The sequence below is a fragment of the Aphelocoma coerulescens genome, chromosome 2, assembly GCF_041296385.1.
Source record: "Aphelocoma coerulescens isolate FSJ_1873_10779 chromosome 2, UR_Acoe_1.0, whole genome shotgun sequence".
Classification (NCBI taxonomy): Eukaryota; Metazoa; Chordata; class Aves; order Passeriformes; family Corvidae; genus Aphelocoma; species Aphelocoma coerulescens.
In genome coordinates this window covers 160244873-160269832 of record NC_091015.1, presented here as the reverse complement: position 1 = coordinate 160269832, position 24960 = coordinate 160244873, and the positions used below count along the sequence as shown (strand labels likewise).

Sequence of the window (24960 nt, the reverse complement as noted above, 5' to 3'; positions counted from 1 at the left end):
AGATATTTTAGCCACTCAATTTTATAGCAGTAGCAGACAAAGCCTCTAAGGAATGTCAGCTTCGCTACTGGAAAACCTTTTGGGGAGGTTTATAACTCGGCCATTTTAATTTAAGTTTGGGCAAGAAGTTAGTGAAAAAAGCTTTAAGCTCAAAACATTTCCTCCCCGCAGTCAAACATTTAAATGTTTGTGAGGTTTCTGGTTTTAGTTAGAAGCAAAGGAATAGGACAAATTGGGATTTTAGATGCCTCTTGAACGGAGCTTAACTCGTATTTCCAAAAAATGAGGTTTTTCAGACCATTAGCATGTAAACAATGACAGAGACATCTTGTTTTTTATATCTGATCAATAAAACAGGAACAGCCGAGTTACTAAGTCTAAGAAATAACAAAAAAGTTATAGTAAATATGCACTGCAGTTTATACTGTTGCATACACAGTCTATGTAAACCACAAAGTCCCATTCACCGCAATGGGATTCTGCATGGCAAGATTTACATTGTAATGATTCTCCCAAAAACAACATGCTGTAAGCCATTTCACAGTTTTTTGCACATTGAAAATATCACACACAGTAGCAAGAAAATCATAGCATCTTTAATATGCAAAAATTTGAGAAATGGAATGTCATGTCAATACACTGTAAACCTTTATGCAAAATATCGGTCAATGCATCGGCACCTCAGTGGCTCCACTGGCCCTGACAGTGACAGCATCAAAAACAGAAAATCAGGTTCCACTGACTCATCCAATGCAGCATCAATGGACAAACCAGAGCAATGCAATTATATATCAGCTCTAAAGAACCAGTACAACCAAAATACCAAAACAGGTTTGGGGTAGGGACTGTTCATAGAGTGTGCCGGGGCTAAAGAACAGAAGTGCTCATTAAAGAATTGCAGGCAGCAAGGCTACTTTGTTCAAATGCTGCTGTTAAAGAAGAATGAAAATGCATACAAAAAAGCTGTATTAAAACTACATTAAGGCTCTGATTTAAATAATTGGAAAACAAAGATGTCCTGAATCAAGACTACTGTTCACCCTTAGCTTGCTTTCCCATGCTCAGGCATTCAGCCCTTTTTAAATGCAAGATAATGCACAACTCAGAGTCAAGCAATGCCTGAACACGGTGCAATAAGCCAAAGACAAAATGGCAGCCTCCAGATCCTGCCAATATGCAGGTTTAAAAATCAGACCCTTAACATTATTTAAAAGTTTCTTTTTTGTATTTATTAAAATACACACCCTTGCAAAATGTATGGCTCATTGAGCAGTTCATAAAACACATACAAGCCTACTACACCAAATTCTTACAATATAAAAGAAACTTCTTTTAAAAGAAGTTCTATGTGATGTCAAAAACCCTGTTTCAAACACAAATTAAATTTGTGTAAGGGCCTGTTTCTAAGCCAGTCGTAGTTCCAGCTATAAAACTGGACCTTGGGACACTGGTCTCCTCATATTTGTTGCATGGAGACCTTATTTTACTTTATTTTCTGTCAGTTTTCTAACACAAAAGCTCATTATTGAAATTCAAGTCAACACTGTGTTTAGAGACAATTAAATTCCATACTTCTGGCTCTGCCAGAAATGTAAACATAAGATAAATTTTCAGTTCCCTGTAATATCTGAAGGGGAAAATTTTAATGTTGTAGGTACTACATCTCCATGGCACACTCCAGTGGGAACTTTGCAAAAGAATCAAACTCTACCATTTCATACCTGCTCCAGGACTGGAGCTGTTTCTTTGTTGCCTTCCTTTTTTTCAGCACCATCTGCAACAACAGCTTTGGATGCCAATAAACCTTAGGAGAAAAGTTGCAGAGATTTTTAGTTAGAAGCACCTTGCAACAAGAATTTGTAAAAAAGAAGCAAAACATCAAGACAGGAAATATGAACTGCATAAATCTACAACACGAGTCTTTCTGAAATGGCTCCACACAAAGCTGAACACTTTAAATTGGAAGAAACAAGAAGTTAAAGGACATTCCAACAATGGCATCCTTACATAGGAAGCATTTCTTTGTCACAAGATGAAAATCAAGTTATCAATTCTAAAATAAAGCCTCACCATCCTTCCAAAGCCCAAGCACTTGAGCTTTAAAACCAAACCTATGGTAACTAAATTCTGAAATCAGAATTACTTACAAAACTTTTCTCTCTCTCCCCTTTCCAGTCTTTGAGAAATTCACATCAGAATTTGCATTACTACTTCTTAACTCTAACACACGCAAAGCTTTCTTAGACATAAAATAACAAGTGATTTAATTTCCAAACAAATATTCTCAGCAGTGAAGCTCGCAAATTACCTCAATAAGATGACCATACTGGGACCAAATAATATATTAGAATATGTAACTTCATTCACAAACTTATGTATAATATTACTACTACAAAAAATCTGTAATAGACAAGGCAATATAAAAACAAGAAAGCTTTCTGTCAGCAAAGCATAAGGCAATAGCTTCAGTTGTACCTCACACAAAAGCTTTAATTGCCTAACAATGCAGAGACAGAAGAAGTTCTATGCCATTAAGAAAAAACAGAATTGAGAAAACCTGAATAAAAATTACTATTATAATCTGTGGGAATGTCAGTATTGAGGGTGAAGTGTTGAAGTCCTCAAAAATAACTTGACAAATTCAGAGGAAATTTCTATTGCTTTCCAGGATGAATTAGATATGCCCAAAATTAATTTAAGGTGCACAATGCCTAAGGAATTATAAATTAGTGAAGTTTGGGCTCTCAGGAACTGTTCAGGACATTAAAACAAAACAAAGAAAATTTCAGCATTCAATAATAAACACCAGGTGTTTTAACTCGTTTACTATTTATGTTAGATTAAGTTATGCTTCAGTTTAGGTTAATTGAAAAGCCGAAATTTACTTAGTCCTATTAGACAAAAAGATTTTAATTCTGCATTAGACTACATAAAAGAATTAGGTTTTATGAACCTAAATAAACATTTTAAACTTAAATTACCCTATTTCAATCATGTTGCAAAAATCACAGTGTTCTTTATCTTGGCAATCACGCAGTTATATCAAAAAACATAAAATGATTTTCAAAATGAAGTGGAGTTTTAAATACAAAAAAAAAGTACTACAGTTTACGAGGAAGCTTTTGTGGTTCTATAAGCCACAGGCTGCCCAGAGAAGAGTGCCCCATCCCTGGGAGAGTTCAAGGCCAGTCTGGATGGGGCTGTGAGAAAGCTGGTCTAGTGGATAATGTTGGAATTGGATGACCTTTAAGGTCATTCTGTGATTCTCAGATTCTCTGATTTTTAGTTCTAGCTAGATGATCAGTGCTCAGAAATTCAAGCCATGAAATGAATCTAGATTCAGACCTGTCAATATATAATCCTTATTAGCTCCTTTTTCTCTACCCCATGAAGTATTTTTCTAACCAGGCACCATGCCTGTAGGACAAAGCAACTTCATAAGCTACTACAAACCAGGACTACAGGTTCACCATCCTCTGTCTGTAAGAACACCTAAAAAAGCAAAAACATGGAATGGCCTAGTGAACCAGAAATGTTTTGCTCTGTAAGCTCACTGCAGATATTATATGGTTTTAGGTACCAACACAGCAGCAGCAGATGTGGAAACAAACATTCCAACAGAAGCAAAAACCAACTGGAAGAAGACATTAATATGTGATTAACAGGAGATATTCTTCACCTTTGGGAAATGTAATTTCTACCAGTGCTGGTAGCAAAAGAAGGAGCAAAGGAAGCAACTTTATTTTGTTGAATGGTGAGCAAAGAACATCTGATGCAGCTGTGGGCCTTGCACACAGAGACCCTTCTGCATCAAATGCTGAATGTTGAACTGAAATCCAGGGAACAGTTCCCTTCAGACAGCCTCCTGCTATCACATGCTTTGCACAATTTCCTCAATACAGCCATAAAAACCTGGTAAACGTTTTCCTAACAGCTACAATGCTACAGCTACAATTCTTTTGTAGCCACTCTGATGGGTACACCAGCATGATTCCCAACCTTCCTTCAAATCTAAAAGCTTGTGCTGGAGACAAAAATGACACAATGCAAGTGTATATGGATATACAATATATTGTATATACAAGTATTTCAAGCATAAGAAATAAACATGTAGCAAGAAAAAGTTTGATCATTAGCAGTCACATTTGCAAAAAGTACAGAAAAAAAAAAACTTACTATGGTATGAGCTGCAGAAGTGTGTTAACTTGAGAACAGATACACAAAGTATCTACCAGGCATGAAAATTTCTAGTAGTTAAAGGATTAATACACTTTCACTGAAAGGTAACACATCCTCTGCTAGCCAAATATGTCTTCGTGGAGACAGACACACTGTTTTTAAAATAGTAACACGGTCAGTGGCTGCAAAATCATGGTTTCTGATTATTCAGTTCAGTCTATATGAACCTGTCTCACTGCTATGATTCTCATAAAGCTCCTGAGGTAAAAAGAATCTACTCACAAGCACAGGCAAATATGTTTTCTAAAGGTAAATGTTTTTCAGCTGGTTTTGGTATCTTCTGTTATTAACTGCTATTGGAAAGAAATTAACAGGGCTCTGTAAATATACACCACTAGTCTCTACCTCTTATCCTACTACTGCTCACAGCAGCAATTAAATTGGAACTTAATTGAGGATGTATGTAGTATGGGAGAGTAGAAATGGGGCTGATAGATTTGACATCCATTAACAAAACTTGGAACCAAAGAAGGAGCCTTCCAGGAGTGACAATCCTGGAGGCGGAAGACGGATTTTTCTAAAGACTGCTTCCTTTGTACAAGAAGAACAGATTCTTTTCATCCTTTCTTGGATGAAAAGCTGGACAGTAGATGAAATGCCAGACATGAGCTGCCAACACTTTCCTGGGCTGCATCAAAAGCACTGTGGGCAGTAGGATGAGGGAGGTGATTCTGCCCCTCCATTCTGCTCAGACCCCACCTGCAGTGCTGTGTCCAGCTCCGAAATCCCACCACAGGAAGGGCATGGACCTGCTGGAATGAGTCCAGAGGAGGGATGAGAGATGATCAGAGGGCTGGAGCACCTCTCCTGTGAGCAAAGACTGAGAGAATTGGGATTGTTCAGCCTGGAGAAGAGAAGGCTCCAGGGAGACCTTATAGTCAAATGCCTAAAAGGGGTCTACAAGAGAGCTGCAAAAGAATGTTTTACAGGGGCATGTCGTGATAGGACAAACTTGAAGAGAGTAGGTTTAGTTTAGATATGAGGAAGAATTCTTAACTGTGAGGGCACAGGTTGCCCAGAGACACTGTGGATGCCCCACCCCTGGAAGTATTCAAGGCCAGGCTGGATGGGGCTTTGAGCAACAAGATCTAGTGGCAGGTGTCCCTGCCCATGGCAGAGAGATTGGAAATAGGTGAACTTTAAGGTCCCTTTCAACCCAAACCATTCCATGGTTCATATAATTTTATTTTCCACTGACTGAGAGACTGAAACAGAACAAACTAACGTTCTCCACTGCAGACCAATGAAAGGCTGGATAAGCCAAAAGTATGAAAAAACCCCTCACTATGCATTTTAGCAAATTAGGTTGCTTTTGTTTAATAGAAACAAGTAAGACTTTTTTATCTACTTCAAAAAAAAACCCCTCTCATTTGTAGGACAGAGAAGTCTACCAGCCCTCACACTAAATATTATTTACTAGAATAATGAGTGGGATGAATTTCTATCTTACAGTGTGTCCAAGGGCTCCTCTGTTAAGGGAGGGACTTCAGAACGTTCTTCAACCCAGCTTTTGAAATGCATCTGATACTTTCCCAGCACAGTTACAAACATACGACTTCATCCAAAATATTGACAGGATCAATGCTAGCAACACAATTTTCTTATTAGGAGAAATATAAATTGAAGCAATTTTTTCGCAGTTAAGTAAATTTCTATTAAATTTTGGAATAAATGCATTTTTCAGCTTTTAAAGACAAGACCAATTATTCCATTTCCTGTTGTACAGAATGCATTCTTTAGTAATATCCCTGTTTTCCATTAATAACTTTGAGCAATAAAGGTAGGGAGTGAATGCCTAGACACTAAAAAAAAAATTCAGATCTTTATAGCTTCAATTTGTTGTGTTGTATTTTTCTAAATGACAAACTCTTTTTAGCAACAATTTCACTTTATGGCAAAATATTTTGTTTCTCCACATCTAAACACAGCTTTAATTTACAGTGGTAGTATGCAATTCATGACATTCTTAAGAAGTTGTATAGACCCCAAATTCACCCAATAATGGAGAAAACTTTACAGCTGGAGGCAAAACATACTAAAGAAATTCATCCATTCAGGATGGCTACCATCCTAAAAAACTAAAAAGACCAAGTACAGTCTGCAACCAATTTATGAACCAGGTAGATTTTACCATTTATGGATTCCTTTAAAATTCCAAACAAGTACAGACTGCAGTGACCATCTGCCTCATGAATGTGCTTCTATGCAATCTACTTCAGCACCTTCTTTACAAGCATGTATATTTCACTACATAAAAAAGGAACAAAGTCAATGACAAATAAAGTCTTTTACCAGTGATCTTGTTTAGACGAGCTCTCTTTGCCTGAAATGAGTTGCCTAGATTACTTTTCCTCTTGTGTGATAACGTGCTCTCTGCCTGCACAAAGGCCATCTTTGGAACATCCACTACAGGAAATCCTACTTCTAAACACAAGAAAAACCTCATTAACTCACATTTTATAAATGCATAACACCCAAAATACTTAAATATTTCAGAACTGCTAGTGGAATAATGCAGTAAAGAAACTTTAAATGCCTGTAAAAAAGGAAAATGACCCATTCTTAAGATCTAGAATTACATACTGAAACAAAAATGCAGATTACCTCAAAATTTGTAATTTTTACTCAATATTATGAGAAATAAGCATTAAAGACTTAAAATGAACAGATCTTATCAACTCAGATATAGTTTCAAGCACTCCTGAGTATTGATATATCATGCATACTGAAATTATTTTTTTTCTTAGAACAAGAATCAGGGATTATCTCATAGGTAAGAATGAAGATGCAGTAATATGAACCAAACTGTACAATGAAGTAATTAAAAAACTGTGTTCTGTTCTTGATTACGCTAGTCAGAAGTTTAGCACAAGGAGTAAATACTGACTGAACTAAATTTATCTGATAAAAAGTTTCTGAACTGATTATCATTATGTATCACAAAGTTATCATACTAGCAAATGAGACATTTTCTTCTAATAGAACTAGAAATAACCAATAGAAATATTGGCTATTACTTAATTGCAAAATTAACAACAGGAGTTCAACATTACAGAAAAACCAATTTTGTATTTACAGAATGTGCTTTTACCAAATGTGTCACTAGATGTAGGCTCCTCTTCCTTTTTTTGGACTTCCTGCATGATTGTAGAAGTTGAGGTTTCTTCCTTTTTTGAAGGGACTTTTAGCCATTTTCTGTCCTCTTTATCTTTATTGCTGTTTGCACTGGTTCTAGGTTTACTTCCTGCTTTGTTCTTGGCTGCTGCTGCAGCAGCAGCTTTGACCAAAGCTATCCAATCCTCCAAAAAGGAAAAAATGGTAAGTAAGTATTATAAAGTTCCTAAGACTCACACAGAAAATACTCATAAACCCAGTGAATATTATCTAGAAATGTTCAAATGAAATTTAATTTGTTTTTATGGTTACTACTCAAAGAGTGGTAAAATTGAGTTTCCCAAATTACTGATAATTGAAGTATTATCAGTATGTCATGTGGATAAAAAGAAAAAAAAATCTTTCAAAAAAACCACTGTATATAGAATTCTGGCTGTACACATTCCCTGTTAAATTACTTCTGTGTCATTGCTTTAGAAACCCAGGAGCTCCCAATTCTAGAAGACTGACTTTTTTTCTTACCCTTCTGGCTTTGAAACACACAATTCCATAGTTGTTGACCTATTACGCAAAGCTACAATCACCTCAAAGCATTGTCCAACTGCATAGAATTCCTTCTGAACTAAATTTTTAAACCATGGATAATTCCTATCTCATTACACCTTTGTTTCTAGAGTAACTATAGACTCTTTTACTCTTTTTGTATTACATAGTACAGGTTTCAATCACTATCCTCAATAAAGTACTCTATAACATGACTGAATTTCACAATCTGTATTTAAGGTAATTAAATGTAATTTTGTGTAATTGCTTATTTTGACCATACAGAAACATTCAAAGGGTGAACAATACATCCCAATCTAATCTGCTTTTTGGCATTTAGACCAAGTCAAGCTCCCCTACAAGCCAACAGAGAGAACTTTCAAAGCAGAGCCAAGCTCTTTTCACTAGAGTGATGAGACTCCGGCCTTATGTCTCCTGAATGTCAGGGATCAATTTGACTGCAAATATTGTAACTTGATCCTTTTGGCTAAAGTATTTTTTCTAATTTTCTGTAACACTGAGGTACAGAATTCTTCCACGGAGAAGTTATGTGCAGTACACAAGGCAGTAGAAATGATCAACCAGTCAGAATTAAGCATCTAAGTGCTCCAAATTACAAGTACTATCACACACAAAATATGAAAAAGACTATTTTTGTCTAGTTACTCATGAGTGCTTTACAAATAGAACTTTTTTTTTCCCCTCAACGGCATACAGACTATTTTGTTCTGGAACACTTCCTTGTTATGTCATCACACGAGATACCTAAAGTAGCTTGTTTTTATGAATCTTGTTCCAATGCAACTTTTTCCCCGCTCATTATGTATTACAAGTCTTTCAAGTATCTGTTCTGCTGAGGGTTTCTTTGCCTTCTTTGATGTATGAGGAAATCATAACACAAATACAGTGTTAATTCTCCTTGTATGATGCTTTTCCTTTTCCATAGTTCAATACTTTTAAATCACTGCTTTACATAAGTTACGCTTCTTCTTTGCACCAACCTCTGCACTTAGAAACAACAGCAGTTTTGATTCTTTGAAGATAAAGTGTTCCATGTCCACACTGTCAGTGCAAAGATGCAGACACTCACACTAGCCAGCAGCAAAGCTTGGAAGCACTTTGGCAATGCTCACACAACAGGCAACTACTGAGGCCACTTGGTGACGTCGCAGGTGACATGGCAGCACAAACGAGTGTGTCTAATTGCCAGCTCCATAGTCAATCAAAAGCACACACACACCTCTCTTTTGGCCAGCCAAAACAAGCACAGCTATTAGCTCCAGTCCATCCAGAGCCTTGCCCATGCAGCAGGACAAAAGAAAGATTGGGCTATTTCTGGTGGTGAGGAATTAGGAGACCTGAGAGTAGAAGTCTTACACTGTACCCTGGCCAAGGAGTGAAGAGGATCAGTACCATGGCTGGAGATTGGATCTTATGATAAAAGTGGGAAGGGGAAGTAGTGCAGCCTACATCAAAATAGCTTCTAAAGAACACTAATTTTCAGTCAAGCTAAGCACGCTGGAATCAGAAGCCTTCAGAAGATATCAAGCTTCAAAGGACCATGCTGACCAAGTCTCCTGGTCTAAGGGCAGCTAGGGCAACATGGAAGGGGGTTTTGTGGTTTTCTTTGTATTTTATTTCACTGTTGGGATACGGTTCATACCACATGCAGCTTACAGTAGCAGGACACGTAACAATGAAACAAACAAAGGTTAAACATTCAGAAGCCAGAGACACATTCATTATGGTGACAGTTATACTTTTTTTCTAGATTAACATGTAAACTTAAACTCAGTGAAGAGAACCTTGAGTAGCTGGGGTGGACAAGATTGCATAGAAAGATTCCTTCCAAACTAAACAATTTCATGATTCTGAATTGTTAAGAAACTCTGCGGGTCCATTTTTATTCTGACTCTGGAGTAAACATACAGGCACTAAAGTGACACAGTTAATTCCTGCTTTTTAACCTTGAATTCCTGCTGAGTGACTGCTCAGCAGCACAGCTCCTGACATGTGAGAATTATTCAGCTTCTAAGATGCTAAGGTGACTATATTTCTTTTGAAAAACACAGGAACTCCTCCTTCAAAAAGATACATTTGTGACTTTTCCAGAATTTTTAGAAAAAAGATTAACAAAACAACTGGAGAATGATAGTGGGATCCTAAAGCACAATGACTTCTGAGATCTGTCTCAGGCTAATAGCATGATATCTATTCTATCAACCATAATAGCAGGATACTAAATATCATAGATACCACAGAAACTAGCTACATATTTTGATAGTAGGACATTTTCCCAGATCATACAAAGCTGAGGGCCCAAATATGAACAATAAAGTAAAAGCAAAATTCTCCTAAGAGAAGTTTTCTGCACTTTTCTTTCATTTCCTGACATTGTCTCTCTATTGGAAGTTGTTGTGTAACTTTGCTCCAGTTACTCTGCACCATCCAGCCTGATTTCCCACTTCCCACAGTATCTCACTTCAGTGAGTTTCTCATTTACATATGTAACTTTTAAAGGAATATAAAATAAATCAAAAATGTGTATTTCCTTCTTTTTCATTCTTACTAAAATTCATCTTTCAAGTAAGCTAAGAAAATTGACAGGAGAATAGTAATGGCCCACAGCAGTTAGAAAACAAAACATTACTTTATGACTACTGAGGAAAACTGTCATTATGCTAATTAGATTCACTAAATCAAAACACAGGAAACTGCATGAGTGAGAAATACATCAGTAGAAATTACCCAATAACCTTACACATCAATTGGCTAAAAAACTTGTATTTTAAAATATTCATTTGTGTAACCTTAATCCTGCAACAGTGGGAAGGCAAAACCAGAATAATTTCTAAAATCCAACCCTTGCGTCAATAGCAGAATTCACACATACATCGCTCTCCCTTCACCTGCCTACAACCACCACCTTTTTGCTTCTTCACAGTACTAAAGCTTCAGCTGGTTTTCCTCTTCTGTCACATCATAACTTCCAACTCCCACACATTCATACATACACATACATAAAACATGAACCTATTGACTGGCTGATTCCACATCAAGCCTGGATTCCTTACTCTCACCTTTCAATTCTACACAGTCTGCCCCACCTACATCTTGGCTCACATTGTCTCCTGTCACATCTTCTTTTTTCCTCTGGCCCATTCGCAAATCCATGCTTTTTCCTCAGCTTCCTCTTCCTGTGTGCCAAGTCCCCTCCCTCTCCTTCAAATCCCTCCTCAAAACTCACTTCTTTTGGTTCGATTTCCGTCACTAATCTCAGCTCCGGCGCTATCTGCTCCCTCTCGCGCGCCTGATTACATCGAAGATAAAACAAAAAACATGAAACAGAAAAAGTAAGTTATCCAAATACTTCATATGTGCTCTCACAAGGGCAGTCTCAATATTCCTTTTTTCCCCTCTCTGTACTACGTTGGTCACAGATCTGTGCGATTTCAATTAATTTGTGCTTATCTGAACCACAACTGAACCTCAAGGCCCATTGCACTGAGACACACAAATATTTTCCACTCTTTAAAAATTTTGCCTTTCCACCCTCACAGCTGAGTCTTATTAAAACACACTTCTGCTGCAACTCGAAAATAGTTTGTGTTATAGCATTTACAGTCTCTTCCTTCGAGTCACGCTAAGCTAAAATCAAAGTATTAACAAATCTCTAGCTCTCTCCAAGTAATTCAAGTTCTGCATGCTTAGTGCACACCTTCCACAAAGACCTGAACATTTGTTAAATCTGTTGATGTACTGGAACTTGAAGTATCTTAAGCTTACATTCATCTCCAGAAATGTGTTTTTTAACTTGGAAACAGACAAAAAAACAAGTTATAGATTTAAATGAAGCATGAAGTGTTGCATCTGACAATCCTACCATTTTTGAAATCAGTTTACAGTCTTGGCATTTTTGTATGCTTTATACAAATTTTAGTAAATATTTTCTTATAAAATAAATAATGCAAAAGAATGAAAACTTCCGTGGAAGTTTGAGGCTTAGATAAAGCTCAGTCTCAGATAACTGATTTTCAAACCAAATCTTAGTTCATGTTTTTATTCTGTAATAACACAAAAACAATTAGAAAAACAAACATTTTCCATAGCATTATATGCAAAAAAAGTTGCAAGAAAAATTATATCTTTGCCTTTGAAAGCTACAGACCTTTATGCTTACTTCTACTTTTGCAGGATTAAATGCTACAACTAATATCAAGTAGCACTACAGAAAGCACATTTGGAGGTGTTCTTGCATCCAGACAACTTAAAAATTCTAAATCCATCTCAGGAAGTGTAAATTTGTCCCCCTTATTCCTTCTCAAGATTTCATTGAAACAGCCTACATTCAACCCCCAAGAAGCGTAAGTGGCACCATAACTCTCAACTACTGAAAAAAATTAGAAATAACAGATGAGCTGGACTGCCACCAAACAAGTCTGGACAACATAATGGTTGTGAAGTAATGGATTTACTATTTTTTTTTAAAGCTGAAACTGCCTGCAGCCTAAGAGTAGTAACTCAAGATTACACACAACATTGCTCCCAAAAAAAGCACAGGACAGAATCAGGGAGCTCTTTCCACTGTCACAAAAGACTTATTTCTTTTCAGTCACAACCACATTATCCAAGTTTTGCTTTTTATGAAGTAAAATGAAACACTCTAGCTTCCTAACTTACTGTCAAACTGACAGTATTCCTTGAAATACTACACAATGGTTCAACACAATTACTGTAAGACTGCAGCAAGAAGCCAGGGCTTGTGTGACTATAGATTTCAGTTTAATCTCCTTCAGGAAACATCTTTTAAATAATGCAGTGGTGTCTCCACTAAGTTCCAGTGTCCCTTGCATAGAGATCAACCCTACTATACAGCTACCTTTACCCTGGAGGCCAGGATGTGGAGATGCTCTCAAGCCAATTCAATTATCCAACTGGTCACAATATGGACAGCTACAATGGTAATCATGAAATATTTGAAGTGTGCAAAGTTAGGACTATTCTGAAGAAAAGTAAGAGTAAATAAAGAGCAATTTCACGGGTTTTGTCTCAAATAGTTTCAGTGGAGTAATTTCTCATTAACTATAAAAACACAGTTACCATGCAAGATAAATGCAATGGCATTTGACTGAAGGCATTGTAAGAGTTCTCAGTGTTTTCCTTTCACAAGTAAAGATAGGCCCAGTTACTAACGTCCTCTACTTCACAGTCTCCCTCAACTTCTATTCAGCATCTCTTCCTGAACAGCAACTAGATGTTACAAGAGGTAAGAAATACTTATCTGCCTGAATGCCCAAAGTTCTGATAGGGGGGGAAAGAAACCCCACAGTCACCTTAGTAAGAACATGTGGGCAAAAAGCTCTCATAGTAGCAAACAAGAGACAATAGGCAGAGGGTGGGGAATAAATGAAATTAAAAAGAAAAATCAGCAGCACAGACTGCTGACAAGCTAAAGCTTTTTTCCTGAAAGGACACCAGAAGGAAAAGTCATTGAATGCCCCTGGGTTTGTCAACTCTGGAAGACAAGACTTTGTGAACAGATTAATCAGCAATGGAGTGTCCAGCAGCCAGACATTTCAGAGAGGCAAGGCCACTTGAGCAGCACACTCTGAGGCATCAGCCATAAACTGGTGAAGCAAGGCAGTGCCAGGCCTAGGATAAAGACTAATTTAAACCTAGTTGTGCTACTGACGCTTTTACTGTCTCAAGATATTAAAAAAAACAAAAAACCAAACAAAACAACAAAAACCCAAACAACTACACAAAACCTAACAAAGCAATAACTTTAAATATTCTTACCTGCCCTTTTGCATCCTCTGGCATAGATTTGATATGCATCCTTTTAAGACATCGAATGACACCATCATAGAATTGCACTGTGAACGTTCCTAGAAATGAGGTGTTAAGAAACAAACACACCTTGTTACTGTGAAGGCTTTATATTTTACATGTTACTCTGTATGACAAGAGTAACCAGGTGTTACCAATAGTCAAGATCAAAAAGGAACAAAAAACCTAAATGCTGGCCTCAATGAAACCCAGCTTTAATATTGTTACTCTTTGTCCAGATGGACAATTTCAAGCATGTTCAAGCTATTGAGGCACTTTCGCTCATAATTTCTTGAAATAATTACGTAACATTTAAGGTGCCCCACTAGGGAAACAGCTCAATTTACATCCAAATCCTTATTTGCTCTCACCTATAGTAAAAATTTCAACTTTTTATGTTCATTAGAAATATCACTATTGTGAAGTATTTAATGCGTTCCTTTATTTTCCTATTTCCATTGTTTTTCTTCAATAAAGAGAACTAAAACAATTCTGAAAAATTAAATATAACATTAACTCAAATCAACAATAGTACAAAATAGTCCTAAGACTGTGCACAGGAGCTTCTGATAACTGAAGAGACACTAAAAAAAGCATTTTATCTTCTAGGAGAAATTCCAGTTTTCAACTTTCATACAGATAAAAGATAAACATTTTACTAAATTTGATAAATAGAAACATTTTCACTTAATACTGAGGCAGTGAGGGAAACTTTATAGACATATCACTTTTTTAAGCAGACTAAATCTACAGCACAGCATTTGCAAGCAGACCTTACCAATGGACCACACACATACCCTCTTTATTAATTGCTTCAATCTTTGCAGGGTAATATCGACAGTCTGTCCAACGAGCTAGGACTTCTTCTCCAGGTTTAAAATCCTATTTTAAACAAATTTAGTTATTAATACTTAAATAATTTAATTTTTTTCCTAAAAATAATTAAACATTATGTGCTAGAGATTTAATGTAGGTAAACAGTTTACAAAAGTCTAAGACAAAATAAATGTGCCACTTACAACAAATTCTTCATCATCCTTCAGCCCCTCTTTCCTTAATGCTGGTCGCTCCAAAGGTCGCAACCTATTGCTGTCCCAGTAAATCCACTCATCATAGCGATGGCTCCAGCGTTCAAAATGCACCAACATCTTCCCCTCTTCATAATCTATCTTCTCAATTCGAGATGGATACCTGGAGTGTTAAACACAAACTGGTAAGTGTCAAGGGTTTGTTTCTTGGTTTAGATACAACAGTGGCTACATGAACATTCAGAAAGTTGTATTAGCGCTTTGCACTGAAAACTCTCCAGGTCTGAAAAAGGCTAATTTGATAGGATAACACAGCATCAAGAACCTATACACAATAGTGAAAACTGGAATCAGGCAGGATTCTGCTCCTTCTGCCCTTCACAGAAGTATTGAAACAGATTCAAAAGTGCAAAGAATCTAAAAAAAACAGAAAGTTAATTGCATCACTAATTTTTTTACCAGCATTTATATTAGGGCTGCTCTAAAGATGATCACACATGTATGGAAAGAAAGACCACAGGAAAAGGACAGCTGCCTTTAAGTTTCACAACGTGTTTTTCTAACCAAGTGCTACTGTGGAGCAAGAGTAAAAGAGCAGAGCTTCAGCGACCAATTTCCAGTCCTACTGCAAATTCTTTAGCTAGAAAGGCAACTGACATATACAGGAAACCTGTCAACATAATCAATTTTGAATACAATCTCTCCAAAATACTGATTGTGCTGTTAAAGGAGTCTCTAACACTATGTTCTGACTAAAATGTAAGTTTTCAGGAAGTACAGGCTTTCCTTATTTCTTAGTGACTCGACCTGCACCTTAAAACAAAACATGCCAGTCTCTTCTTTTCTCCTGTCCTACTTCAACTGCAGTGATGCATACAGCTTCCTAACATTTAAGTATCTCAGGAGCTGCTGATTAATAAAATCTCTCTGATTTTCTAGGTTACTACTGCAGTCACACTTCACCCTCACATCAGAATTCAGAGACAGTGCAAGCTCTTGTTGCATTTCTCTCATCCATATATTTCAGAAATGCTAAATAATATTATACCCATTTTTTAAGACCCCAGCTTTTTCTCACTGAAAAACCTTCAAAAAAACCCCACAAAGTCTTAGTCTAAAAGTGCAGATTCTCATTTGCCACTCTACTAACAAAATCTTTTTCAAGACAGTTTTCCAAGTCTTTTTGCAAAGAAACAAGATCAACGTCTCTTCCCCCTCTAAAGCAGACTGACAACAACAATCTAACAAGAATAGTGAAGCTGATGATCTACTGCATTAAAACAGAATGTAAAACTCATGGGTCAAACCTGTATCCCAGCAGCAGCATGCTGGTTTAACTTTGAACAAGGCTTCAAGAAAAGTCAGTCACGAGATGGTTTTCCTAAGCCCTGCCTCTGATTATACTTTCTAAGTCCATATGCTGCTATGCTTAGAAATTGTATTATAAAGTTTCTAATTTTTTTCATCTTCCAGAGTGTTCCAATTTCAGACTTCTTATAACTTGACACTAATCCTCAACATAAGCAGGAAGAGGAGCAAAGCAGAGGAAAAAGTAAAGTTACTGTTACTACTGCTGTTACAGCAAGTGCTACCTAAAGGAGTTCAAAGTAGAAGGATGACACAGAATGTATTTAACAGAGAGAAGGAAGGAAAAACACCAGAAAAGCAACAGGAGAGAAAGTTCATTCTGCAGCAACAAGAAACGAGAGTTTGTGCTTCAGTAGTGAAATGGAAGCCAAGAACGGTGATACCCTTTCCCAGCAGAGTTAGAAATCTTAGGTTTATCACATGCCAGCCAGTGATGCAAAATCATTGTTGTTTTACAAAATTCAGGGCCAACCAGATAAAAGAGAATTCTCCTTTTCCTACACATCTCCAGTGCAAACACTCTGTTCCCATTATGGCACGTCCCTATAGCAGTTCCCTTGTTATGGCCAGGAGCTTTCTCTGGTCAGCAGCAGCCAAGTCACCATTCCAAGCACTGTGTGAGAAGACAACATAAGGGATAAACTGGGAAAACACAGCACCATCCTGGAAAGAGAAAACCACGTAAGAGGGGAAAGTAAAATACAGACCACAGTTTAGAGACAAATATTTTAAAATGAAGATAATTATAAAGATGATTCAGTAAGCCAAGAATCAGGACATTATTATAGATACAGAATCAAAAGAGAAAAAGTTAGCATCAGTTAATAAAAGAATATATACAAAATATTAATTCTTACTAGAGATCACTTTAGATAAGAAATGAAGCTCAAGGTATTTATAGGTTAATTTCTCTCTGCTAAATACAATTTCTGCTGTCAAAGTCTTTCTAAAAGTCCATGATATATCCTTAGAGATGGAACCACCCAAGCCATATGCAATTGGTTATTAGGCAACCCAAACACAACTTTGTATTTAGCAACAAGCTATTACCCTCAATACCCACTAAATTTAGCCACACAATGTGCCACAAATATGTACAAACTGCAATATTTCACAACACTGATCCCACAGTGGAAAAGAGCAGAACACAGGTATTGCAGAATTTACTCTTGCAAATTATCCCCTACACAGAAAGATCTTTCTGGTGTTTTTGTACTTCTACTGAAAAGAAGCAATTTCATAAATTAAAAAGCTTAATATGAAGACAATTACATCTCATACACATCAGATATTTTATGAAGAAGTTCCTTCCATCGCAAAGTTACAAGTAGGCATTTGAAGAAATACCACAAAGGGGGATATAAATACCATTCTTTACAGTATCAAAGCATAATAATATCTAAGGCCAAACCAACTTTCCAGTCAGGTTAATTCCCCCAGCAAGTACACCACACTAAGTCATCACAATGAAACTGATGCACAAACAGATTTGCCAACATTTCATCAGCACAAACCAGAAAAACACACTCTAGAAATTTTAGGGGAAAGGCTTTACTTTTCACAAAATAAACAAAACAAACAAACAAACAAACAAAAAAGACCCAAATAGACCAACACATTGACATTCAATAGTCCAGGTGTTCCTTTTATGGGAAGGAACAATATCCAGAAAATTTTGGGTGTGCTTTTGCAATAGTGCTGAAAATGTGCTGAAAAGAGTGTCTAACAACCACAAATGAAGTTACATCCAAAATTCAGGGGGGGTTGATCTTGTTTCTTAAATAAAGTACAAGAGAACCGTTGTTAGCTAATGCTATCTGCCCAGTTTACACATTGCATGCCCTCCATTCTCAGGTTCCAATATTGGTGATTCCAACCCATTAGTATTATGCAGTATTTTTGGAAAACCTCAGAATTTGATATGGCTTTAAAAACTTATACTCTGAAGCCCTGGTCAGGCAACAATAGTGTTCTAACATTTATACAATAAAAAATAATTGAAAACATCCCACTTCACTTCTTGACAGTATAAAAAAAAAAAAAAAACCAACAAACCAAGTATTTTTTTCCAATGCACTCAACACACATTAATAGCCACACAGACAGCACTTTTCATTTTTACATCGTACTTTTAACCCTTCAAAAGTGACAAAAAGTTGTGAATTGTTCTGTGAAATGGGACAATAGGCATTTCAGACTGTAAAAAAGAATGCAAAAACATTAGTAAATTTGCCCAAGTTTGCACCTACAAAGTTTACAAACACAACTTCTTGCCTCTGCAACACTAGTATAAAAAGTGTTTCCTTCTACCTCATAGAGGAAATAAAACCAAACACCCTCTGTTCTGACTTCTCACAAGTAGTGTTCTGGTGTCTGCAAAATCTGCAAACACCTATTTCTAGGTCCCCACATTTATTATACATGTATTGTATTAAATATAAAGCAGAGTCTTCACCCCCCTTAAAAACACCTGTCAGGCAACCCAGTCAACTGAAATTCAAAGCAAGGACTGTACCAAGTAAGATTTCTCAAAGTCTTACAGGGAAAAAGCTTCCTCCATACTCGGGGGGAAAAAAAAATCCATACAGATAATCAAATATACCAAGAGCAAGTACTGTTGTTCTGACAACTAACCTGTTTTAGAGAGCTGTTTCCATTCCAGAAACAAGGGCCATGTATCTGTATTTCATTATCTAACTTAAGAGTTTGGATTGAGCAAATTAATAAAGACTGTGGTCTCAGGAAAACAACCGGGTTTTTTTCAAATCAGTATCTGCTGCTTACAGGACAACCAGTAGAGAGCTAGAGCCAAAGAAACCACAAGAAAGCATTAAAAAAGGAAGAGATGCATCTTTAAATACATCAGCTTTGTAAGGACAGTGTCCTACTTGTGGGAGCTGACAGCTTAAGAAATGTCTTACACCCAGACATGCTCTTGCAGGTATGTGCAGCTTTACTGCTTCTTCATTTGCTGTGTCAGTGAGAAGCAGAAGGGGGTATATGCATATGTATCAGTTTTTGTATGAGATCCCAGGGGAATTCAAACTGAAAGCAACCTCAAAAAGCTTCTAGTCCAACCTCCCACTCAAAGCAGGGTCAGCCATGGCAACAGGCCAGGTTTTCCAGTGTTTATCCATCCCAGTCTTGAAAACCTTCTATGTTGGAGACTCCACAAACTCTTCAGCCAACCTGATCCACTGCTTGACTGTCCCATAGGGAAAAAGATTCTCCTCAAATGTAGTCTGAATCTCTCATTTCAGTTTGTGCCTGTTGTCTTGTCCTGTAACTACCTGTAGGTTTTGGCTAAGTCTTGTTGATGCCAGCCCTGTAGGTATTGGAAGGCTGATAGTGGGATTTCTGAAGCCTTCTCCAAGCTAAACAAGTCATTTCCTCACTCTTTCTTTGTAGATCATACACTCCAGCCCGATCATCTCATATACTGAATAATTTTCTATTTTATAATTTTCAATCCCATCTCATTTATTATCTGCTGACAGATGATCATATCAGTTTCGATTAGAGCTGCAGTTCATAGTTTCCTTTAGTGAATTTATATGGAACAAGTGGTACAAATTCTTTATGCAAGATGATCCCCTGCAACAGCGTAACTGATAAAGCAGCAATTGCAGTTATCCCCACAATACAGCAAAAATACAGTCATTGACAGCCTGTCCTTGCTGACCAGTTTGACCAGGCTTTCTTCTACTCTGTCATGGTACATGACAAATGATTCCAGTGATCCAAACACTGTCTGCAAAAACTTCATTTAAAACTACAGGACTTTCAAGCAATAAATAGTCAAGGTACACCGATGACACCTTAAAAGTTTACAGAATATAAATAAAACACCAGATGCCATGAGTTGAATTTTAGCAACTAATACACAGTTGAAAATTTAAGACCTGCAGAAGTACCTCAGCAAACAAAACCATACTTTACTGTATTTTTTCTTACATCCTCTAGAAGCCTTTCCTCATTAACATTTTAACTAGTCATGATCATAAGATGACAGCAAGCTTTCAGAAAAATGGAGAGAAAATATTAAAACCCTTTCAAAGGCTATTTGTCAGCAAGTGCTCTCAATTAGTCACTTGTAGAAAGACTGAGCTAAGCAATACCAATGCTCTTCAATTTGGCTTTTGTTAAAAAAATAATAAAGAGATTTCATGTAAGTTCAGCAAGTTTATTTTCTTTGAAGTATGTATTTCTGCATGCAAATGAGGGGAATGCATACAGATTATATATAGAAAGAATTTAAAAAACATCCACCAACCCCTTATGCAACAGAAAGCCAACTAAGAAAAATCCCATAAACTATCATTGCAACCCTTGACACCCTAATAATAGCTCAACAGTAGAATTTCTGTCACAAGCAATTAGGTTTTGTATTATGAGTTCGTTTTGTATTACTAGTTCATTTGAACTAGAGTCCTGTTGCCATTGTTGCTGCAACTGCTAAATTTTCGTATTAACTTTCTTCTGTATATGGCACCACAAAAGTTTACATGCATTTAAACTTGACCTGGATCTACCTGGTGGTACAGATGATAAATCAATTCCTGGAAAGTTCAGGATAAATTCTGTTCTTCCTGAAAACACCCAGCAACTCAGCTGCAGAGCTTGTGACATGGCTCATGCCTGACAACCCACACCTAGACAAGAATTCCAGCACTGACATGCAACACTTCCCTGTGAAAAGGCTGGGCAGGTCTGACACGAACTATATACTGGATATTCAGTGACATTTTTTGATTCAATTCAGCTGAAGCTATTTTTACATATTAATTTTTGTTACCTGATTACTTTAACCAACTATTTTTAGTCACAGAAGATGCTACAAAAAGTTTTATTGCATTATTTGGATGTTTTTCTTATCCTGCCATTCAGTTACAGAATCAGCATGCTGAAAACCCACTCTACAGCAACAGGTAAGAACAAGAATGGCTCTGTAAACCAAGTCCTTTAGAGTACATTTATTAAAACAAACATTTTTCCTATAATTAAAATCAAAGCTCTGCAAATAAAAAGTTTGACCCAACATTTTACACAGAGCATATAACTACTGGAGCAGACATATCAATATGTCAATAATACACAGTCTTCCCTCTCACATCACTTGGAGTTAACAAGATCAGATATTTACAGGAACATGCCGAGCTCTCCAGGAATGCAACAGAAAAGCATTTCCGAGCCCTTATAAATCAGAGAGCAGCTAAGAAAAAACTTCTGAGTAGAAGCATCAACTACTTCTGTCACCTACTTTAACAAAACCAGGGATTTTTCAAACAAACTAGCATGGCCAGGACACACAATCAAATTAGCCTACTTGCTTTAATAAAATTTTTACTAATCATTTATTTCATCAGAACAGCTCCTTTCACAATACACAGGCTGGGCAGCATGATCCTTGTGCCCACAATTTCAATTTTATAGTCTTTGAGCTCACAATACACCTGGGTGGTTGCAGAGTCAGTTTTAAGCACTTTGTTCCTCCAGCTGTTTGATACAAACACAACTGTACCTGCCTATCCCATGAACTCCAATTCAGGATGTGGGTTTTTCTCTAGAATCAGTTTTGTGAACCTGTCAAGTGTGACAACTGAATATGAAACAACTCCCCTTGCATGCCTTCAAATGAAAACAAAAGAAGTCCTTGATCATGATGTTTCCATATTTACACCCCGATCACCTCAGCCATGACACTGAATTACACACTACTCCAGAAAGGCTCCTTGCTCATTACAGCTGCACAAGCCACTAAGAGCAAATACACAAAAACCCATAGAAAAGTTTAGCTTGATTTCTGAAGAGGAAATATTTTCCTAAAACCTAACAGTTTTAACAGACTTAGCTGGAAATTCATAAAGTTCACATGTGGAAATTGTCAATTAATAAGTGCACTGATTTTTATAGTAAGTTATCAAAGCACACAAACGACACAAAATAATTATGCTCTCAGCAAATACTACATAATGTCTTCCGTACCATTTTTGTAAATAGTCCAGTGCCTCCAAACGAGCACCAATTTCAAATGTGATTCCAGGACGATTTGGAGGCTTTTTACTCATCTTGATATTGTCTTTTTCACGACCTTTGAAGGAAGGAAAAAAGTTGCATTAAAACACATTATGTCGTTTAAAATGTGTCATTGACAGCAAATATATTCCAGTGTGAAAAGGTGCAAAATTTTGATCCTGACTTTGTATTAACTGCTTAGTTTACAGAAATACAGTTGAGGCCCAAAACAGGGATCAAGAAACATTCACATGTACTTTTATTCAGATTTCTTTCCCTGTGAAAAAAAATCTGTTATCAAACTTAAGGCAAAAAATAAGAAGAAAAAGCCCGTAGTGCTCATCTCTGGAACTATACTAAACTGTAATTCCTTGGCATCCTTTTAGAGCAAAATTTTAGTTTACCTATAGTCAACATGCGTGCTCTGTTCGGTTGTGGAAAAGGCCAAGAAAAACTTACCAAAAACAGATAAACCTGGCCTAAAGGACAAGTAAGATGAAATCAGCACAAACAAAAATAAACAAAAACCCGTCTTGAGTTTTTCTATGCATTCTGGAGTCGCTCTCATAGCACTGAGTTTCAGTCACAACTGGCTTCTAATTTTATTCTGTAGCTCAGTCACTATCAAAAAAAAAAAAAAAAAATCACTTCTCTGTGCAACTACTGTCACTATCACCGTGACTTTCTGCGTTGCTCCCTGTACCACCCCAAGCCTACTTGCCGAGCAGGAGTGCCGGGATGCGGGGTCGGAACCTCCCTGCTCCGCACCGCGGGGGAGCGACACCCGGCCCCCCGTTCTCCGGGGGGCTCCCCTGGAAGCGCCGGGAGCGCGGAGACACAAAGGCTCCAGCCCAGCCGGGCTCGGAGCGGGAGGGCCGCGGCCCGGCGGGGGCTCAGCGCTCGGCACAGCCGGGGGAGGCCCCGCCGGACCCCCGGCCGCGGGCGGGGCCCGGCGCGGGCAGAGCCACGGGCGCCGCCCCGCCAGGCCCGGTCGCCGTGCCGGGGGCGCCGGAGCCCCGCCGCCCGCGCCCCGCCCGCGCTCCCGCCGCATTCCCCCCTCGCTGCCCCCGCGCCTCCCCCGCGTTCGCAGCCCTTACCGCCCGCTCGGCTCGCACGGGGCCCGGCGCGGCTGCCGCGGGGTGTCCGGCACGGCCGCCCCTCACCGCCCCATCCTGCCCGCGCCCCGCACGCGTCACCGCCGCGCGACGCGCCCCGCCCCCGGCACGTGACCGCGAGGGGCGGGGGCGAGCGAGACAAAGAGCGGCGGGGCGGCCGCGGGCTGGGGACGCTGATACGGGCACGGCGCCACGGCCTTCCCCGCCGCGCACTGCCAGCCTCCGCCACAGAAACAGGGGAGAGCGGGGCGACTTGTCCTGTGGAGGGCAAGAAAGGTGGTTAATTAGGGAACTGGAGCCTTTTTCTTACTGGGAAAGGCTGAGGGAGTTGGAGCTGTTCAGCCCCAGAAGAGGCGGCTGAGAGGGGACCTCATCCAGGAGTATGTGAAGAGAGGGTGCCAAGAGGATGGATCAAGCTCTGCTTAGTGGTACTAAGTAATGGGACAAGAGGGAACGGACAGAAACTGATATGCAGGAAGTTTCACCTGAATACCAAGAACTTTAGTGTGCAGGGACCGTGCACTGAAACAGCTTGCCTAAAGAGGGTGTGGAGTCTCGCCACTAATTCAGGTGGACGCAGTCCTGTGCAATGTGCTCGAGAATGACCCTGCTTAAGCAGAGAGGTTGGGCCAGATGACCCCCTACTGCCTCTTCCAACCTGACCAATTCTCTGACTTTGTGATTCTGTCAGAGGGAGAAAAAAGATTCAGGGCAGTCACTGAGATGGTCATGGAGGTGCCACAGCCTGTGGCTGGTGGCCACAGGGCAGCCCAGGCCAGGCAGCTGGCTCACAGTGGCCTGCCTTTGCCTCAGTTTTTTACTCATGACAGCAGCTTCATCTGACCCACAGACTTTCTCACTTTTATTCATCCCAGCCTCCCCCTATGCTGCTGAGAGCAGGGTGAGTGAGCAACTGGGTGGGTGCTTGGCAGCTGGTGTGACCAGCCCACTGCTGTCCCTGTGACACCCAGTGTTGTGGTGACTGGTCTGTTGCTGTTTGCTGTGCTGCTTATCACTGTGTTCTGCTCTGTCTGGGAGACCTATGATAAAGGTAATGACCACGAGCCAAGTCAGCCCCTGCATTGCTGCCATCCCAGAGCTCAGGGAACCATCTCATGGAGATTTTCCTTCTCTTCTTCTCCAGAATAGATGTTCCCAAGCTTGTAATGGCAAGATCAGCATCATCACATCCCCATGGATGTGATCAGTACAATAAATGTCAAGTTTCCACCAACTAATAACAAGGCTTTCCTAGTCATAGTGTATTTCTGGAAAGTGCATGTTCTGTGTAACAGTCAACTTGTGAGTCCTTTCCATTAAGTGACCTTTAAGAACTTTTTTAAGTGTTTTGAGTTTGTGTGGCAAGATTTTGGTAGTGGGGGGCTTCTGTGAGAAGCTGCCAGAAGCTTCCTCCATGTCTGACAGAGGCAATGCCAACTGGGTCCACTACTGGCCAAGCCTGAGCACATCAGTGTTTTGCATGTGATGGTTATTGATGAGAGGAATGATCTTAGGAGTGACCTCTCCTCTTGCCCTAGGAGCCCTTTGTTATATTTTCTCTCCCCTGTCCAGTTGGGAAGGGCAGTGACAGACTGGCTTTGGTGGGCACCTGGTGTCCAGACAAGGTCACTAAACAGCTGCAGGACAGACAGGACAGTTTGTTTGGTAGCCCTTGGGCCTGTCCAGAGAGTACCAGCTGTAAGAAACTG

General features: G+C 38.8%; 1 protein-coding gene across 9 annotated transcripts in view; it reads right to left on the bottom strand.

The window, feature by feature from the left end:
* Positions 1-23307, bottom strand: part of PHF20L1 (PHD finger protein 20 like 1) — a 56602-nt gene extending 33295 nt beyond the window's left edge. For 4 of the 9 annotated variants that reach the window (XM_069005503.1, XM_069005506.1, XM_069005508.1 and 1 more), the window contains exons 1-9: positions 23234-23307; positions 22107-22212; positions 14745-14916; positions 14523-14607; positions 13696-13784; positions 11144-11206; positions 7331-7538; positions 6532-6663; positions 1722-1804 (exon numbers count right to left, since the gene is read on the bottom strand). In XM_069005503.1, coding sequence (XP_068861604.1) covers positions 1722-1804; positions 6532-6663; positions 7331-7538; positions 11144-11206; positions 13696-13784; positions 14523-14607; positions 14745-14916; positions 22107-22189 — 915 coding nt within the window. In that variant the 5' untranslated portion in view covers positions 22190-22212; positions 23234-23307. Of the gene's footprint in view, positions 1-1715; positions 1805-6531; positions 6664-7330; positions 7539-11143; positions 11207-13695; positions 13785-14522; positions 14608-14744; positions 14917-16593; positions 16691-22106; positions 22213-22595; positions 22674-23233 lie in introns of those variants that run through there. The other 5 variants (XM_069005507.1, XM_069005510.1, XM_069005504.1 and 2 more) reach the window with 4 other exon arrangements.
* Positions 23308-24960: the final 1653 nt, after the last annotated feature.